The sequence below is a fragment of the Scyliorhinus torazame genome, chromosome 6 (genome assembly GCF_047496885.1).
Source record: "Scyliorhinus torazame isolate Kashiwa2021f chromosome 6, sScyTor2.1, whole genome shotgun sequence".
NCBI lineage: Eukaryota > Metazoa > Chordata > Chondrichthyes > Carcharhiniformes > Scyliorhinidae > Scyliorhinus > Scyliorhinus torazame.
This window is the reverse complement of record NC_092712.1, coordinates 190,517,770-190,535,755: the sequence shown is the minus strand read 5'-3', so window position 1 is coordinate 190,535,755 and position 17,986 is coordinate 190,517,770. Positions and strand designations below refer to the sequence as shown.

Sequence of the window (17,986 nt, the reverse complement as noted above, 5' to 3'; positions counted from 1 at the left end):
ATGGCATGATAAACGTTTGCAATTAAGTTCAGGGAAGTTTGAAAGTATCTCGATCTTTCATCAGGCAAGAGGCGGGAAGCACATTTGCATGTATCCGCATGTCACGCATGTTCATTAAATGATGAGATCCCCAGAATTAAGTAATTGATGAGAGAGTAATGCATGCTTTCAGATTTCCAACCGCTTATCAGTGGCAAGTAGGTAAATTGCTGGAGGTGGAGAGATAATCACTGTTTTTTTCCCTCTCTGGCGATGATTGGTTTATGGAAACTACACGGGTATGGAATAGGGAGGCTGACCGAGGGAAGGGGTATAGGGTAGAGACTGAGTCGGGGAAGGAGGGAAGGGTCTTGCATGTTGGGCGTGGCATTCTGTGAATGGGTGGAGCATAGGGCATATCTGGGCAGGCCTGGATGGGGAGAGAAGATCCAAAAGGACTGCTGTTTAAGTTGGGGCCCTGGAGAATTAACTGAAGATACTGAGCAACAGAGGGAAGTTTGGGTGGGAGGGGGGGGGGGGTTCAAGTGTGGCAGAGGGGAGTTGTTGATGGGTGACAGGGAAAGGGTGGAAGGTGGTGGCGCATGTCTCAAAAGTTACGCTACATTTTCTCCAAGCTAGTCTTCGCAACACAGTTGCTTTGTCCGTGTGAAATCTCAAAGTGGGAAGAGGGACTTTTCATGTGGATAGATTTAAAGGTGAGCACAACTGGCTGACTAAGTGGACACCCTCATCGTGAGTCAACTGCATGAGAATCCATGCTGAGGTGTGTCATCTTCTCTACGGTGAAGCCCACAGGGCAGAAGGTCTGCTCCCTGAACCATGGGCCTCATAACATTGAAATCCCAGTCAGGTTGGAAGCCACAGTAAAATCTGCACTGAAGGGAAATTCAAATTGACCAAGGCAGGGGCTGGAGGGTGGCATGGAGGGAGGAAAACAGATGTTAGTTCCCCAGGGCCTGGAGAGCTGGGGGTCAGGGGGAAACAGCAATATGCCATTTAGAACCTCGAGTGTCCTGGTAGATGTTCATGCCTGATAATGGGGTGGATGATACGTCTATGATGTCAAGGAAAGGTGGAGGGACAACCAATAGTATTTAGGTGAGAGTGAGTGGACATGGTTTTCATTACCCAGATCAATGCTGCAGTCTCCATGCATGGGTCAACGAGAGGATAACTTTCCTGTTGTCCTCCAGGATGGGCTTCACCATGATGGGGTGGGGTGTCCAGCGGTAGAACAATACTTGTTATGAGTTTTCCCATTTACTGACACACTAAGGGTTGGAGAATATACTGATGAGATGGATCACTATAATTTGTTTCCAGATCACTTCAGGCATGCAAAATGCTGTCTGTAGGCAACTCTGTACTTCTACTAGATATGTCCACTAGCCATCCTGCCAATGTCGATACACTAGTTGCTATGCACGTCACACATGCAGATCATTTGAGCGTATGAGTGCAAGACTGTGTGTGGCCAGCCTTCCACCCCACGTGGAAATCACACTCACTTCCACTACAAGTGATTCCACTCACATTGTTAAAATTCGATCTGGTAGGAGTGGATCTAAACTTTATGGAATTCTTTGGAGCGGTGCGGTACACCTTTGGTTATGACCCCATGACACCTTTGATGCCCTTTCAGAGATTAATGTGGCCTTTGGGATTGTTAAAAGTGGGCATGAATGTGCAGTTCATTAGAACTGTCAAGACAGCAGTGAAAAGGAACTGTCCAAAAGTAACTTTGCTTGCTATCTCGCACTGTCTGTTGATATAGGCCTGAGGGGTATCATTACTGCATTAGTGCTGCAGACCGATTTCACAATGTTTCATTATAATATTGGGGTGCCTGCCACTTTGATTGATAGCTGCAAATGGTTATAGACTATTTGTGACAAACCCCAAGGAACTTTCTTTAACTAGAAGTTGGTGATGGGGAATTTGGAGCCCAGAACCTACAGGTCCCACAGCCCTTGGGACTTTCATGCAGTTGAAGGATTTTTTTTACATTCTTCAGCTGGGAACTGGTCCTACATACATGAGCAGAACAAACGGAAAATGGCATGAAAAGTAGGTCAGGTAATTGAACCAAAGCACCATTCGAGAGAAGGCGTCCTATGGAATGGGCATGGGGGAGAGGACAGGGTGAAGGTCCCAAACCAAGAGCACATCCCAGGCAGGGATGAAGGCAGGGGACAGAGTAAGGTCACGTTGCGTTACGATGACAGAAGCAGAGAAAAAAGACCCCAAGTCAAAGAAAGAGCTGTGGGGAGCAGAATCAGAGGGAAATTTTCATGAAAGAAGCCCTGAAGATTCAAGGAGGCAGCTGAATGTTGGTGACTCCTTACTATGGGCTTTTTGGGAGTGGTGACGTTCTCCTTGGTGTGGCTCAAGATTTTGAATTGTGCTTGGAAGGTGAAGCTTGCGTGTGTTCAGAGATCATGGGGAAAGGGATCTCCGAAGGTGAGATTGTAACTGTGGAAGTAGATGCTTGTTGATGCTGTCTGAGTGGGAGCAACATTTGGATAGTATTCCAAGGTGAGTTCTTCAAATGTGGAGATTGGAATCCCTCATGAGAAAGACAGAGCTTCAATGAGACCAATTGGCTCATGGCATGATGAGCGAATAGATGAGTTGTTGAGAAATCCATAGAATCTGCTTTGGTTGCAGCTGTCATTTACTTTGAATTGTGATGTGTCTGGCCACAGTTCAGCAGTTGGTTCACATGTGCTGCATACTTACCCTGAATATTAGAGTGGAAGATCGATACGGTCAACTATTTTATCTTTCTGAATTAAAAAAAAAATAGATTTAGAGTACCCAATTCATTTTTCCAATTAATGGGCAATTCAGCGTGGCCAATCCATCTACCCTGCACATCTTTTGGGTTGTGGGGGCAAAACCCACGCAAACACTGGGAGAATGTGCAAACTCCACACGGACAGTGACCCAGAGCCGGGATTGAACCTGGGACCTCGGCGCCATGAGGCTGCAGTGCTACTCACTGCACCACCGTGCTGCCCCATCTTTCTGAATTTTTACGTGTCTGTAAAGACATAGCTAGGGTGAAGGAATAATGAATATTTGAAACATATTCTTGTGTTTGAATTGAGATTATTCCAACCTTTCAGTGTGGTGTAAAATAGTTCATTTCTATTGTTTAATATATGTTTTATTCTTTTATTTTGGAAGTTCAGCAGCAGATCCTGTGATTTTGTTCAGTAACTTTACTCCACAGTTTCAAAAAATAAAATAAAAGTTAGGACCTATCAAGTTTCACTCTGGGATCTGACTTGTCCATCTACTGGAATCATAACAAACAGGGGCTCTTGTGGGATAAAAATTCCTGAATTTAACTGGGATCTGTGAATTTATAAAGAGATGGAGGTACTGGGCACATGAAGTGGGTTTTCCGTGAGATATATTGCACCAGTTGGAACTAAAAATTGTTTTTGACTGTTGCTAAGACTTTTATGGGAGTAGAACATGTACCAGTGGAATATTTGAAAAATTTGACTTAAGGCTACACTAAGAGAGTTAGCAGATTGAAAATGGAAATTAAAGCAGGATTTGGTAAGGATGGTATAATTAAAGTAATTATCCAGCATTTAGAATGAAAAGGAGAGAAAACTGAGTGGGGGTATCACAGCTCAGAGTTAACCAAAATTCATTTGCAAATGAAACAACTTAGGACCATAGAATTCCTACAGTGCAGAAGGAGGACATTCGGCCCATCAGGTCTGCTCCGACCTTCTGAAAGAGCACTCTACTTATGCCCACACCCCGCCCTATCCCTGTAACCCAATAACCCCACTTAACCTGCACATCCCTGGACACTAACGGGGAAATTTCATCATGGACAATCCATCTAAGCTGCACATCTTCGGACTATGGGAGAAAACTGAAGAATTGCTGCGACGTGCAAAGCAGCCATCTTGCTGTGCACCCCACTGACCAGCCACCTTGGCCTTCATTCTGCAGAGTAACAGCAGCCATATTGGTGCTCCCAGCCATTCACCCGGGGTGGTGTTGGAGCGGTTTGCCACACCCGTCACCGGGAACCGCAATTAAGTGGTTTCTCACTTCCTCGCTCACAGCCGACCTCCTCCCTGGCGACTACCCTTTCCTCAGGGCTGCCAACTACATCCAGGCCTGCTGCTCTGCCATAATGAGGGGCCGCGGATCCAGCGGCCCCCCTCCACATTTCCCCCGTTCCCAGCAGTTATGGGCAGCCATCTCCTGGGGGAGGGAGTGGAGGGGGCAGGGGGAACAGAAAACAACAGTGTTACAGCCTGACACGTGCAGCCCAGGGAGTGGGTGGCTGATGGCACGTTGGCAGGGCACCTGGCCATGGCGCCCAATATGGGTGCATATGGTGCAGGGTACGGGTTTGGCTGCCCTCCTGGTGGGGGAGGAAGGTGTCACAAGTGTGTGGGACGGAAGTTGGTGCCAGGGCCGCGTGTCTTGCTGCCATCTTGTTGGCTGGGATGAGAGTCTGTGTGGAGTGCTAATATGCGGCTACAGCTTGTCAGCCTCTCGAGTGCCAATCCCAACCCCGGCGAATCCAACACATTTCTCATTGGAATTGATTGTGTTCCACGTCGTGCTGGTGTTAGCCCCTTAATGGTCAGGAGTTGGTCCAGGTGCGACGCCAGTTTTGCTGTTGTGGAACTCCATTTATCCGGCCACGGCGTCAAGTTCCAAACTTCCACTCTGTGATCTCATTTGTCCAGTGCTAACATCAACTGGAATTATAACACTATGAATTCCAATGTTTGTTTTATTAATGATTGAGCACTTGAATAAAATGTTTCTTTCTTAAGGGATTATGTAGTTTAATGAATGTAAATGTCGTGAATGGGGTTTTATGAATAGGAGTTAAAAAAATAAATAAAGCCTGCATTAGACACTCAAGAACTGTATTTTAACTCCACTTGGTATGTGTCCTGAGATCTGCCTATGGTAGTTACTGGATGAGTTGGCATGATAAATGTTCGGGCCATGTGGTGTGGGCCGTGAGGCATAGGTTGGCACTAAGAGCTATAGAGAGCCATAGAGGGTGGGTGGGGGTATGAGGGGGCAAGGCTAGGGGGCTGTTTTATGTTTTTCTTTAAAACCTCGATGCAGTACGGATGCACCGAGGTCGGCCCGCTACCTGCCTCGTTCCGGGGTATTCATCACAACTCCCATTTGAACATGCCCCCCTGCCCTACTGGACTAAAAAGCCAATATTCTGGGGAACATTTTCCTGGGTTAGATTTGCAGAGCTGGGAATTGTCCTGACCCAACCTGGGACCGAGAATTTCAGCACTTACCTGAATCATAATTATTCATATTATAAATTTCCAGTAGGTACCTGATACTTTAATCATCTTAAATACTCACCAGCCCTTCCACTAGATGAATCTTTCATTTTTGAGAAGTTCAGTGCCATCGTGCATGATTTTACAGTACTCCAAGTGACATTTTGCCTCCAAATGATATCTGCAGCAAGCATGCTTTTGGTGATAGCCATGCTGGACACCAATTTGGTACAGGCATTAGCACTCAGATAGGGAGCATCCTCAGAAATATGAAGAGTGGGTAGTGTTGTGTTTGATGTTCGATGTCCAGCAAGGAATCTACCAAACGACTTGAGTCTTGTCCAAACGAGGATCTTTATTGAATCACAGGTGGTAAAATAGCGATCTGTTACAGTGCAAGTTATCATGGAGTTTCTTTGTACTCCTCTGGAAGTACCCCTAGGCATGACTGTCCACTTGTACGTCTTATAACCATCTCCTTGTGACTGGATGTGCCCCCACTTATATTGGAGTGCCTTGCCACATGAGCACTGTCTTGAGTCTGCATAGTGTGACTGTACCGCCACATGCTGGTTGGAGGTTGCATCACCAGCCATCTATGATATTGCTTACAGGCATAACACCATAGGCAGATTGCAGCATTAATCAGTGTGGCACTGACCTGGGCTGGGATTCTCCATTGCAAGTCCACCCCACTCCCGTGGCTACCAAGAACGGAGAATTTGGCGTAAATCTCCTATTGATTGCAGCGGGACCAGAGAATCCTGCTGCCCTGAACGGATGGAGAATCCCAGCTTTGATGTCAACGCTGCCGGTTTGGAGCCTTCTCTTAAACATACAAGCTTTCAGTAACTGGAATACCTCTCCCACCAAACAATGCGATTTAAAGGGACTACCAACTACTTTCAGGCTAGTTGCTGATTTATTTCTACTGGCAGTTGCTATGATTGTAGAAGTGTTTGCTGGTCTCCATTGTTATTTAAAGTTGGTGAAACCTATATGGTCGGGAATTGGTCCAGGTGCGACGTGGGTTTTGCTGTTGTGGAACTCCATTTATCCGGCCACGGCGTCAAGTTCCAAGCTTCCACTCTGGGATCTCATTTGTCCAGTGCTAACATCAACTGGAATTATAGCACTATGAATTCCAATGTTTGTTTTATTAATGATTGAGCACTTGAATAAAATGTTTCTTTCTTCAGGGATTATGTAGTTTAATGAATGTAAATGTCATGAATGGGGTTTTATGAATAGGAGTTTTAAAAAACATAAAGCCTGCATTAGACACTCAAGAATTGTATTTTAACTCCACTTGGTATTGTAGCCACCTGAGTTGGCCAAGTCCCGATTTAAAATGGCGAACGGCAAAGGCTGAAGGGAAATTCAGCCGACACAGTCAGAAACCAGCAGGTGCGGGTTAGCTGTGTAATTACCTCTGTAAAAGCCCAGACAGCATCGATACCAGCGACCATCAGCATAATAATGTAGCAGCCATCTACATACTAATGAGCAATCCCCGGGAACAATAGCAACATTTGGGACAAACAAAACTAAGCCAGACTCCCCGGCGCCAGCAGGAGCCAACACAAAAGAGGTTAACAGACACCTCAAGACCGCCCATCGATCAGGGAACCGCTCCAGTATTGGAGAAATCGAACCAAGCGATTGGGACAAAGTCCAATCATCTAGAACCAGGTACAGGGTCCGCCCCGAAAGGCGGGAAGCCCCTGGGGACTATAAAGTTAAGCCCCCAAGTTCAAATCGCCCCTCTTCTTCTTGACCCGGTCACCCAGCAACGCGAACCAACATTGACCGTGACCGGTCCAGTGGCCGCCGAGAGATCGTAAGTCTTAAGTCAATGCTCGCTACGAGATAGGCGCTCCTAGCTATCAATCTGTACCAACTTCGAATCCCACAGACTCAGAACCTGAACGAAAGGCCATTTGTTCCCCTGACCTGGTGGGCCAGTCCGAAGCTAAGTACAGGCCTGTTAGTCGTAGAAGTAGCTTAGCCGTAGAATTTGTGCATGATAACCGATTACTGTGTATAATGTGCTTTGATTTAAATCTTACTAATCGGTGTATTGAGTTATTGGTCATTATTCGAACTTGAACCTCATGGCGGTATCATAAAGATACCTGGCGACTCGAGAGCAAAGGTTATAAAACAGAGCCAAGTGAACCAACCAAAAGTTAGCAACAGTATGTGTCCTGAGATCTGCCTATGGTAGTTACTGGATGAGTTGGCATGATAAATGTTCGGGCCATGTGGTGTGGGTCGTGAGGCATAGGTTGGCACTAAGAGCTATAGAGAGCCATAGAGGGTGGGTGGGGGCGTGAGGGGGCAAGGCTAGGGGGCTGTTTTATGTTTTTCTTTAAAACCTCGATGCAGTACGGATGCACCGAGGCCGGCCCGCTACCTGCCTCGTTGCGGGGTATTCATCACAACTCCCATTTGAACATGCCCCCCTGCTGTAGGAATCCTACATAAACTATTTGCCCCCAGTAATTTTCAGCCGTCTTGGACTACAGCAAGAATGAGGAGAGAGAACACCGAAAAAGAATAACTGTGGGAAGGGGAAGAAGTGGGCGAAGCGGTTATATATACATAGATTATTCAGAGAACAATTCTACTTACTGAATCCCAGCGAGAAAAATAAGCTGGATTTTCAGCCAGGAGAATTGCTGCTTGGCCTTCCCACGTCAGGAAAATTACCTGCAACGATACGGGACAGGATTCTCCCTCGGCTGACGCCGAAATCAGGACAGACAATTGGGCGGATAATTGGTTCTGATGCCGAAATTCTGGCGGGCGCCGGATTCAGGCCAAATCACAATTCTCCGGTGCCTCGACAGTGCGTTCCACTCCGCAAGTACAGTAAATTTCATTTGCATATCATCAGCTCCACTGGGGGGAATTCCTGATGACGAAGTTCACTTGTGCTTTTAAAATTAGGGAAACAGTGGCTGTGGCTGATGAGGGAGGGAGAGGAGTAGGACACGCAAAGGTGCGACGGTGACACTGGCCGGACTGGCTGGGGAGGTGTGGGGGGCGGGGCTGCCAGGGTCCGGTGGAAGTGACCGAGGTGGTGACCAGGGAACATGCCATGAAGCCAGGGCGACACCTCACGGAACTGGGGTGCCCAGGCACAGAGCGCCATTGCAGCGGCCTGCAAGGTAACCATTCTGCTGCGCACTTCACTGACCACCCACCTTGGCTCGTGGTTCTGCAGAGTGACACTGGCTGTATGGGTGCCCCCATCCTCCACCCCACCACCCCCACACCCCTCCCTCCGCCATATCCCCCCCCAACTGGCTGCCACCGCCAGCGGGGCATCACCTGGCCCACTCAAGGGCAACACCCACAATAGCCCCTGCAGGGGGGTGCTGGGCAGGGACAATGGAGCATACAACTGGCAAGGGCAGTACCGGCAGCGCCTGTCAATCGAGGACCTGCCGGACTGGGCATGATGTTGAATACGCCGACTGAGCAGGAGGGCAGTGCAACATATCTGCCAGATCATGGTGCACCTGCCACCGGGGCAGAATGGGGAAGGACACCCACTCCCGGTGGCCGTCAAGCTGATGGTCGCTCTGAACATCTACACCACAGGGTCCTTCTAGGCGCTGAGTGGGGACCTGTCCGGGATCTCACAGACCTTGGTGTACAGGTGCACCCGCGCCGTCACGGAGGCTCTATATACCCAGTCGACAGAATACATCTATTTGAATGTGGTCCGAGCCCACCAAGATACCCTGGGACAAGGGGTAATTGATGGGATGCATGCCCCCCTGCAAGCATCTGCAGATGACAGGCCAGTCATCACAAACTGAAAGTGCTTTCACTCGATGAAGTGCAGCTGGAGTGTGACCACAAGATGCACATCACGTCTGCGCTCGATTCACTTGAATATGCTAACCTGGATCACGCCCATTGAGGGAGGGATACAGACTCGACACCTCGCGAGATCCCATTAGATCTCACGAAGTGAAACAAGCATCGTAAATCTTGCAAGAGTTCTTTCTCCAGATTTAATGGCTTCGTTGCAGCCCGCATTGGGTGCGATGAGGCCAGTTGATCGTGCCCGTATTCATTGACTTTGACCACTTCTGAGAGATCATTGAACTTCTTGTGACACTGCATTCAGCTTTTTGAGGCTGGATTCTTAGCATTGATTGCTATGGTTATCTGACGTTTCTGAGATGTGGAGATGCCGGCGTTGGACTGGGGTGCGCACAGTAAGAAGTCTTACAACACCAGGTTAAAGTCCAACAGGCTTGTTTGGAATCACTAGCTTTCGGAGCGCAGCTCCTTCATCAGGTGAATTCACCTCCGAAAACTAGTGATTCGAATCAAACCTGTTGAACTTTAACCCAGTGTTGTAAGACTTCTTACTGGACCTTCCTGAGGCACAGGTTGACTTTAACCCAGAAAGATTCTTATTTCCCCGTTTTACTGGTGTTCTATTTTAAAGTATACAAGACCAGTGTTCTTTTCCTGTCTTACTGTTTTTTTTTTCTGGGAAGTGATACTGGCTGGCTTTAAGTAATGCAGACAAGCTTTAACTCGTACCTGCACCTCATGATTTTGTACTCCCTGCAACCACTGAATGACTATCCTGCTGCTGATTTCAGACTATAATCAAGGTAATAAACAGATAAGCAGGCAGCACAAAGTTTGCATGCAATGGGTGTGGGTTAATTGGACATTGCAATCCCTGCACTTTTTCTGGTGAGGGGTGGAATCAGATTTTATGTCTAGTGAATTAATTGACTGTCAACAGTTCAGATTAATGGTTACACTTTGTAGAGAAAATACGTACAAAAACCGAGCCAAGAATAAATGTTTAGCAATGTATTAACTTTACCTGTCATTGGAAGAGGGCAGAAGCCTCTGGCCAAATGATAAGATTCCAAACCAGGTATATTGATACAAATGCCTCTTTTATTCACTACAAATGCATATTCCATGTGATAAAACACACCCAACATGGTCAATTGAATAATGTGGCTCCAATTCCTGTTTTCACTTTGTTCCAGCTGAAAGCATTGCATTTTAATGTTGTTATTCAAACCTCTCATTTTACGGTCTACTTTCAGGGAATTTTAAAAATAAATTTTTACAGAATGAATGAAAATTACTTCAATGAATAGTATGTGGGATTTGCGCTGTAGTTATACTGTAGTGCCAGCATAAATGTAATTCAACTCAGAAATAGATTTCCCTTACCATAGGCATGAGTTTCTTCCATGTTGCCCTCTATTCTGTCACAATTCTTATGTCACTGAACATCTGAATAATCCTGTTGTCCTTGTTAAAGATGTTAATATTGAAATCATACTTCAGTGGAGTGTATTCCTCAATGACTCCCACCAAAAGTCAGGACCTCTACAACATCTCCAGACTTGTCAATCTATAACCAAGAGAAATGGACTCTTTGATATTGTCAGATATATGAAAAAAGACAGTGGTTAGCACTGCTGCATCTGGGCACCGAGGTGTCAGGTATGATCCCGGCTCAGTGTCACTGTCTGTGTGGAGTTTGCACATACTCCTCGTGTTTGCGTGGGTTTCACCCCCACAATCCAAAGATGTGCAGGATAGGTGGATTGGTCACGCTAAATTGCCCCTTAATTGGAAAAATATGAATTGGGTACTCCAAATTTATTTTAAAAATTAAAAAAGATATATGAAAAGAGGTGTGACTCAACATATTCTACATCATATGCCATGAGGAGAATCATTCACGTTTAAACAATGTTTGAATCAATTGCAAGAATTAACTAGCCCTCTCACACACTTAATTTGTTTCTGAGAAAGGCAATGCTAAATCTAACTGATGAAAAGTAAATTTCATCGTCCATTTCACTTGATTAAAAATCGCCTTCACTTGCAATATAAACTATTTGTGAAAAATATGTTACTTTAGGACATGTAAATAGATTATTGTACTATAATAGACCAGAATGTTTTTGACAGAACAACCATGTTGACTCCTAATTCACATATCATTTGCTTACTTGAAGAAAATCAATTGTTCTACTTTTATTTAAGAATTGACAAAATGTTCTGTGGGAAGTTATGGCAGTTTAGGTTCTTACCAAAGTGTATGAGTTGGAATCTTGGGTAGGAAGGGCTATATTGGGCAGCTTGGTGGCCCAGTAGTTAGCACTGCTGCCTATGGTGCTGAGGACCCGGTTTGATCCCGGTTCTGGGTCACTGTCTGTGTGGGGTTTGCACATTCTCTCCATGACTGTGGGTTTCACCCCCACAACCCAAAGGTGGGCAGGGTAGGTGGATTGGGCACGCTAAATTTTCCTGTAATTTGAAAAAAATAATTGGGTACTCTAAATTTAAGAACAAAAGGTTGGCCAAATCTTCAGTTTTATTCTTTGGTTCACTTTTATTCTGTAGTTCTACATACAATTTTTATAATTTTCCTGACAATCCTAAATTGTATGGCATGAGAAACCACAGCTAATCAAATGTTTGTTGCCTCTCCTTATGTACACACATTTCAAATGGAGGAACATAGAGTGTTAGACTGAACAAATCTAACACTGCTAAATTTGTTTGAATTATGCCCCAGACAAAGATTAATATCAAACATGGGAACTAGCATAATCATTTATTGTGGCATTGTCACATTTTAAGATTTTTAAGATTACATGAGTAATATATGTCCAAATGTTACTCTTGACCAAAATGTAGATTTTTGAGGGCAGCAGCTGGTAGACGTATATTAGGTTTCATAGGGGAACTCTCAACCAGTGTATTGCAACAATGAAAGATAGTCTAATGTCCAGTAATTACTCACATTGTTGGTGCAACAATTGTATTCTGTTGAACTCAGTATGAGTAATTGCTGTGTTAGACTATTGGACTCTGCAACTGTATTTGGATTGGATAGGCAGCTAATATTGGGGTAAGGTAGCATAGTGGTTAGCACAATAGGGGGGCAGTGTAGCACAGTGGTTAGCACAATTGCTTCACAGCTCCAGGGTCCCAGTTTCGATTCTCGGCTTGGGTCACTATCTGTGCGGAGTTTGCATTTTCTCCCCGTGTCTGCGTGGGTTTTCTCCAGATGCTCCGGTTTCCTCCCACAGTCCAAAAATTTGCAAGTTAGGTGGATTGGCCGTGCTAAATTGCCTTTAGTATCCAAAAAGGTTGGGTTGGGTGGGGTTACTGGGTTATGGGGATAGGGTGGGAGTGTGGGCTTAGGTAGGGTGCTCTTTCCAAGGGCTGGTGCAGACTCGATGGGCCAAATGGCCTCCTTCTGCACTGTAAATTCTATGATTCTAAGACTTTGAATCATGAGTGAACTATAAAAATGTTGGACAGTAAAGGACTGTGAGAAGTATGGATTACAAGAGAAAGTATTTAGGAAATTAGATTTAATTCAGTCATGACTTGAATGGTGTATTGCAAGAAGACATTGAGCTGGATTCTCTATCTCGCGATGCCAGAAACACAAATTGTGAATGGGCAGAGAATCGGGCCTCTTGTACAAATCGAGGTTTGCAGCCGGTGCCAATTCCAGTGCCATGCTCCGGTCCTTCATGGTGGTGAAAACAAGGTTAGTGTCCTGTGCTGGCGGGGGCATGTAAAACCATCACTTGCATGCATTTAAGTCTGAAAAGCGGATTGGACACAGTATGCGCCGCTCATCTGCGGTGCTCCATCACATTCGGGCGGAAGGCACGTGGGCATGAATTACTACAAGTAATTACAAATGGGGCCTGGGTGCCATGGCTGCTGAGGGGGAGTGAAAAAGTAAGCAAACTTTTTAAAAGTTCAAAACTGCCGGCTGTGCCTCCCACAATACAGGCTGCCTGAATCAGGGGAAGTAGCGGGGAGCGGCTTTGTGACAGGTCCATGGAGTCAGGGTGTCCTACTCAGGATCGCTGTGGCCTGGCTCAGGCCACCATTGCTGCAGTCTGTGTTTTCAACTGTTAACAGGGACAGGTGGTAAGGATTGTGGCTCCCCATATCAATGGCCCAGTGCTGTCACTGATTGGGGCAGGGGTGAAGGCAACATATCAGGGAGAGCGGTCATGTTGCTCCACGCTGTGCTGCTTTTTGGGTGCATCGCGACTGGTAGACCCCGCCCTTAGTCTCCCAAAGGGAAAGTCCCGGCCAATATCAACAATTTCCATTTATTTGACACATTTAATATCATAAAATGCCCTAAGGCACTTCACAGGAGCATTAGCAAACAGAATTTTCCACTGAGCCAAATGGAGAGAAAATAGGACAGATAACCAAAAGCTTCAGTCAAAAATGGTGCTTTTAAGAAGCCGACTAAAATTTATCTCATAAATGCAGCACGGTAGCCTTGTGGATAGCACAATTGCTTCACAGCTCCAGGGTCCCAGGTTCGATTCCGGCTTGGGTCACTGTCTGTGCGGAGTCTGCACATCCTCCCCGTATGTGCGTGGGTTTCCTCCGGGTGCTCCGGTTTCCTCCCACAGTCCAAAGATGTGCAGGTTAGGTGGATTGGCCATGATAAATTGCCCTTCGTCTCCAAAATTGCCCTTAGTGTTGGGTGGGGTTACTGGGTTATGGGGATCGGGTGGCGGTGTTGACCTTGGGTAGGGTGCTCTTTCCAAGAGCCGGTGCAGACTCGATGGGCCGAATGGCCTCCTTCTGCACTGTAAAATTCTATAAATTCTGTAAATGGTCAACATTTAGGAAACTGGGAATTGAACATTGGGAGGATTTGACCATGGACTTTAGCACCATCAAGATGATCCAGGCTTTCCTAAATATCAATAGGTGTGAATTTCTAGTAAGGTTCCTAGATTAGCCATCAGACGTAAGACCTTGACTAATGTGTCTGTTCACAATTTCCAACGGTCATGAAATTTGCCCCAAAATCCTCAAGAGAACCCATAGCTGAAATAATTAATGATAGTTAAAGGACTATTGAGTCTCAATACAGGATTTATGCCCATGTTGATCTCATTGCCATGCTCCTGTCCCCTGCTGCCCGATGATTAATGGGCTGTACCTCGGATGTTCCACCCCTCTCAGGCGGGAGTCACGCGGGCGTGAATGATGTAAGTATTTGCAAGTGGGGCCTGGGCGCCATGGCTGTTGAGGGGAGCAAGAAGGTAAGAAAACTTTCAAAATACTTCAGGGGTGTCTGCCTAGGTCTCAGGGAGTAGTGGGGAATGGCTTGTTGGCAGGTGCATGGACATGGGGTGCCCCCTCAGGATCAGGGTGCCCTGGCTCAGTCCCCCATTGCTGCATTCATTCATTCATATCCACCTCTGGCTGCAACTTACAGGCTCCTGGCTGCTCACACTGTTGACCATTCACTTCATTCTATATATGCTCGGAAGGCTTCTGCCCATGTGGTAACCCACCCAGCCCACCCCTTTGGAAACCCATACCCCAGCAGTATCATCAAGGGGATGGGTGTGGCCATGCTCCGTCACCGGCCCTGCAGGTGTTGGCACTCCTCAGAGCACTCTTCTGAAGGGCTGTCCACAGCAGAGGATGCAGGGGATCAGCAGAGCTCACCCCAAACAAAGGATACATGCCAGTGGAACCCTCCCTTGCTTACAGCTCCTCTCAGTGTAGAGACCTCACCAATGACATTATCAGCTAGCCCATCCTGAGGAGCACAAGATGTCGCCAAGCCTTGCCTGTCCAGCACGGCACTTATCCCATCCAACCTGACACCGGCCAGGAAACCTGACCAGCTCTCTGTCACAACATGTGTGTTTAACCCAGGCTCCACATGACACTGCAGTTAAGCTGCCAGAAAATGCACACATTCCTCGCTCACCCCCAACTGTAGGACCTGCCTGTACACCAGCTTCTTAGCATGGAGGCGACTGACAGCACAAGTTGACCGTCTCTGCCATACAACCAGATGTCACCCTCCTATGGTATAACACGACGCTCGCCCAGTGAAGAGACCCACCGTGCACCTCACTAGGAGAAACAGGTCAGGGTACAGAACCTATCGCTAACATCGATTGCGGCAGCCACCCATGCCCCTGCTGGCAGGAATGGGTGGTGAAAATAGAGGCTTCCCACATCACATGCCAGGTGCCAGTCATTGATGGGGACAGAGTGCAGTTAGGATGAAGGAGGCGGGGGGAGGGGGTGCAGCAGTACAACTCAGGGTGACTGCTGGCATTGGATGGTCAAGGAAATCTTCGAACGTACATAGGAACATGGGAATTAAGAGCAGAAGTAGGCAATTCAGCCCCTCGAGCCTGCTCCGCCATTCTAATATTCTTGCTAAAATTCTCTGTCTCTCCCTGCTCCCCCTGCAGTTACATGGATATCAGAGTACAGCCGGAAATGCTCGCTATCTACCTGGCTGCTCCACTGTTGCGGTTGTACCGAGGCCAGGGCCAGCTCAGGGAGGATTCTGCACAAGAGGAGTCTGCCCCAGAAGAGCAGAGATCAGCTGGTGAGCCTTCAGCGCCGGCCATCCATCAGACCGAGGTGGAGGTGTGCAGGAGGTGCCGCATCAGGCCACGTGTATACTGTCAGCGCCTGTCCTTCGAGGAGTTGTTGGAGCGCATGTGCTGGTGCCGACTCACCAGGGAGTCCGTGCGCCACCTGTACCAACATGCGATCTATAGCTGCCGCACATGGGACAATCTCATCCCATCCCGATTTAACTACTAGGGGACTGTGCCACCGGCAGATCTGCCGGTCTGTCCTGATGTGTTGGGTGCTCTGGATCCGTGGAACACATACAAGCCACCAACACTTAAAATAGTGCAACACTATTTTATTAAGTTAGAAATTGTTGAACATACTTTAATTGCGGGTTAACACGATGTTAGATTGAAATAAAGACCTATGCCTGTCCGAACCAATCTATGCACTCAGCACATGGTGAGGATCTGTGCTGTAAGCTGCAAGCTCTGTCCTTGTAGGAGGCTGCATCCCGCATCAGCGGGAACTCTGATGCCCCCTGTCTTTATAGTGAGAGTGCTCTAACTGGTGATTGGCTGCGGTGTTGTGGGTGTTGATTGGTCTTCCTGTGTGTCCATCAGTGTGTGTCTGCACCATGATATACTGGTGTATATTATGACATCCTCCCCTTTTATAAAAGAATGCATGTGTGTGGCAATAAATAATGTATGGTGAGAATGTTCCGAACTACGTGTGGGGTGCGAAGACATATTTACAGGACTACGTACATGAGAACTAAGCTATTTACATGGGAAGGTGCCTGGTGCAGAGAAGCAGTATGCAACAAGAATAACAAGATCAACACTATATACAAACCAGGGAAACGATCAAACAAAGCAACAAAACAATTCAGCGACTCTATAAGTCCGCAAAGTTCATAAATTAAGTCTCTGAGGTGGGTGACGAATTCTGGTTGACCGCCTCAATGGTGGGTCGAGAGCCGCCAATTCAGGAGCGGGCTGGACTGCGTCAGAGTCAAGGGGATGCAGAGTGACAGGGAGCTCTGCATAGGCCGTGGAAGGGTCAGCAGGAGGGTGAGGCGACAGTGGAGGCTCACGTTGCGAGCGTGGAACGAGACGAAGGGCGCATTGATTGAGGCGCAGAATAGAGCCACCCGGTAGATGAACCAGGAACGAGTGGGGGGCCACCTGCCGAAGGACAACAGCGGTTGCAGACCAGCCCCCATCCGGAAGATGGACGCGGACGTTGTCATCTGGAGCCAGAGCAGGGAGATCAGCTGCACGGGAGTCATGAGCCGCCTTGTGCTGTGCACGAGACAGCTGCATCCGGCGAAGGACCGGAACGTGGTCGAGGTCTAGGACATGGATGGATGGCACCGTCGTCCTCAGGGTATTACCCATGAGTAACTGGGCTGGCGACAGGCCAGTGGACAGTGGGACGGAACGATAGGCCAGCAAAGCAAGATAGAAATTGGACCCAGCATCAGCAACCTTGCCTCGGAGCCGTTTGACTACATGTACTCCCTTCTCCGCTTTGCCATTGGATTGGGGGTACAGGGGACTGGATGTCACATGGGAAAAATTGTACCGCCTGGCAAAGTTGGACCATTCCTGGCTGGCAAAGCACGGGCCATTGTCCGACATAACCGTGAGCGGGATGCTGTGTTGAGCAAATGTTTCTTTACATGCACGAATGACGGCATACGAGGTGATGTCGTGCAATCGTATCATCTCCGGGTAATTTGAAAAGTAGTCCACGATCAGGACATTGTCTCTACCCAGTGCGTGGAACAGGTCGATGCCCACCTTGGTCCATGGTGATGTGACCAACTCATGGGGCTGCAGGGTCTCATGTGGTTGGGCCGGCTGGAAGCGCAGACAAGTGGGGCAGTTGAGCACTGTGTTGGCTATGTCGTCATTAATGCCGGGCCAATACACTGCCTCTCGGGCCCGTGGGCAGCACTTTTCCACGCCAAGGTGGCCCTCATGTAGTTGTTACAGGACAAGTTGGCGCATGCTAATGACAAATGTTGAATTCTTTACCCGTCAGTCTGGCCTCAATAAAACTCGAGATCGATTTGTAGGCATAGTATTATTTATTTTTAACCAACTTGCAAGTCTGACTCGCTTCTCAGGGACACAGAACACAGAACCAGTCTCCTGGGCCCCTTGGAAACGAATGAGGAAGGAGACAAAGTGATCTCTGTAAATACATTCAAATGGCATCAAGTTTCACAGACACGATTCCCATAGGTCATCCTATACCCCTCCTGATCTGGCCATACA

General features: G+C 47.4%; 1 protein-coding gene across 5 annotated transcripts in view; it reads left to right on the top strand.

Moving 5' to 3' along the window:
- LOC140425190 (uncharacterized) overlaps window positions 1–17,777 on the top strand; it is an 80,007-nt gene extending 62,230 nt beyond the window's left edge. For all 5 annotated transcript variants that reach the window (XR_011947783.1, XR_011947782.1, XM_072509194.1 and 2 more), the window contains one exon: window positions 15,587–17,777. Coding sequence is in view for 3 of the 5 variants with exons in the window: in XM_072509194.1 (XP_072365295.1) it covers window positions 15,587–15,947 (361 nt within the window). In the remaining 2 variants the exon portion in view is untranslated. The remainder of the gene's footprint in view (window positions 1–15,586) is intronic.
- The last annotated feature ends 209 nt before the right edge of the window (window positions 17,778–17,986 follow it).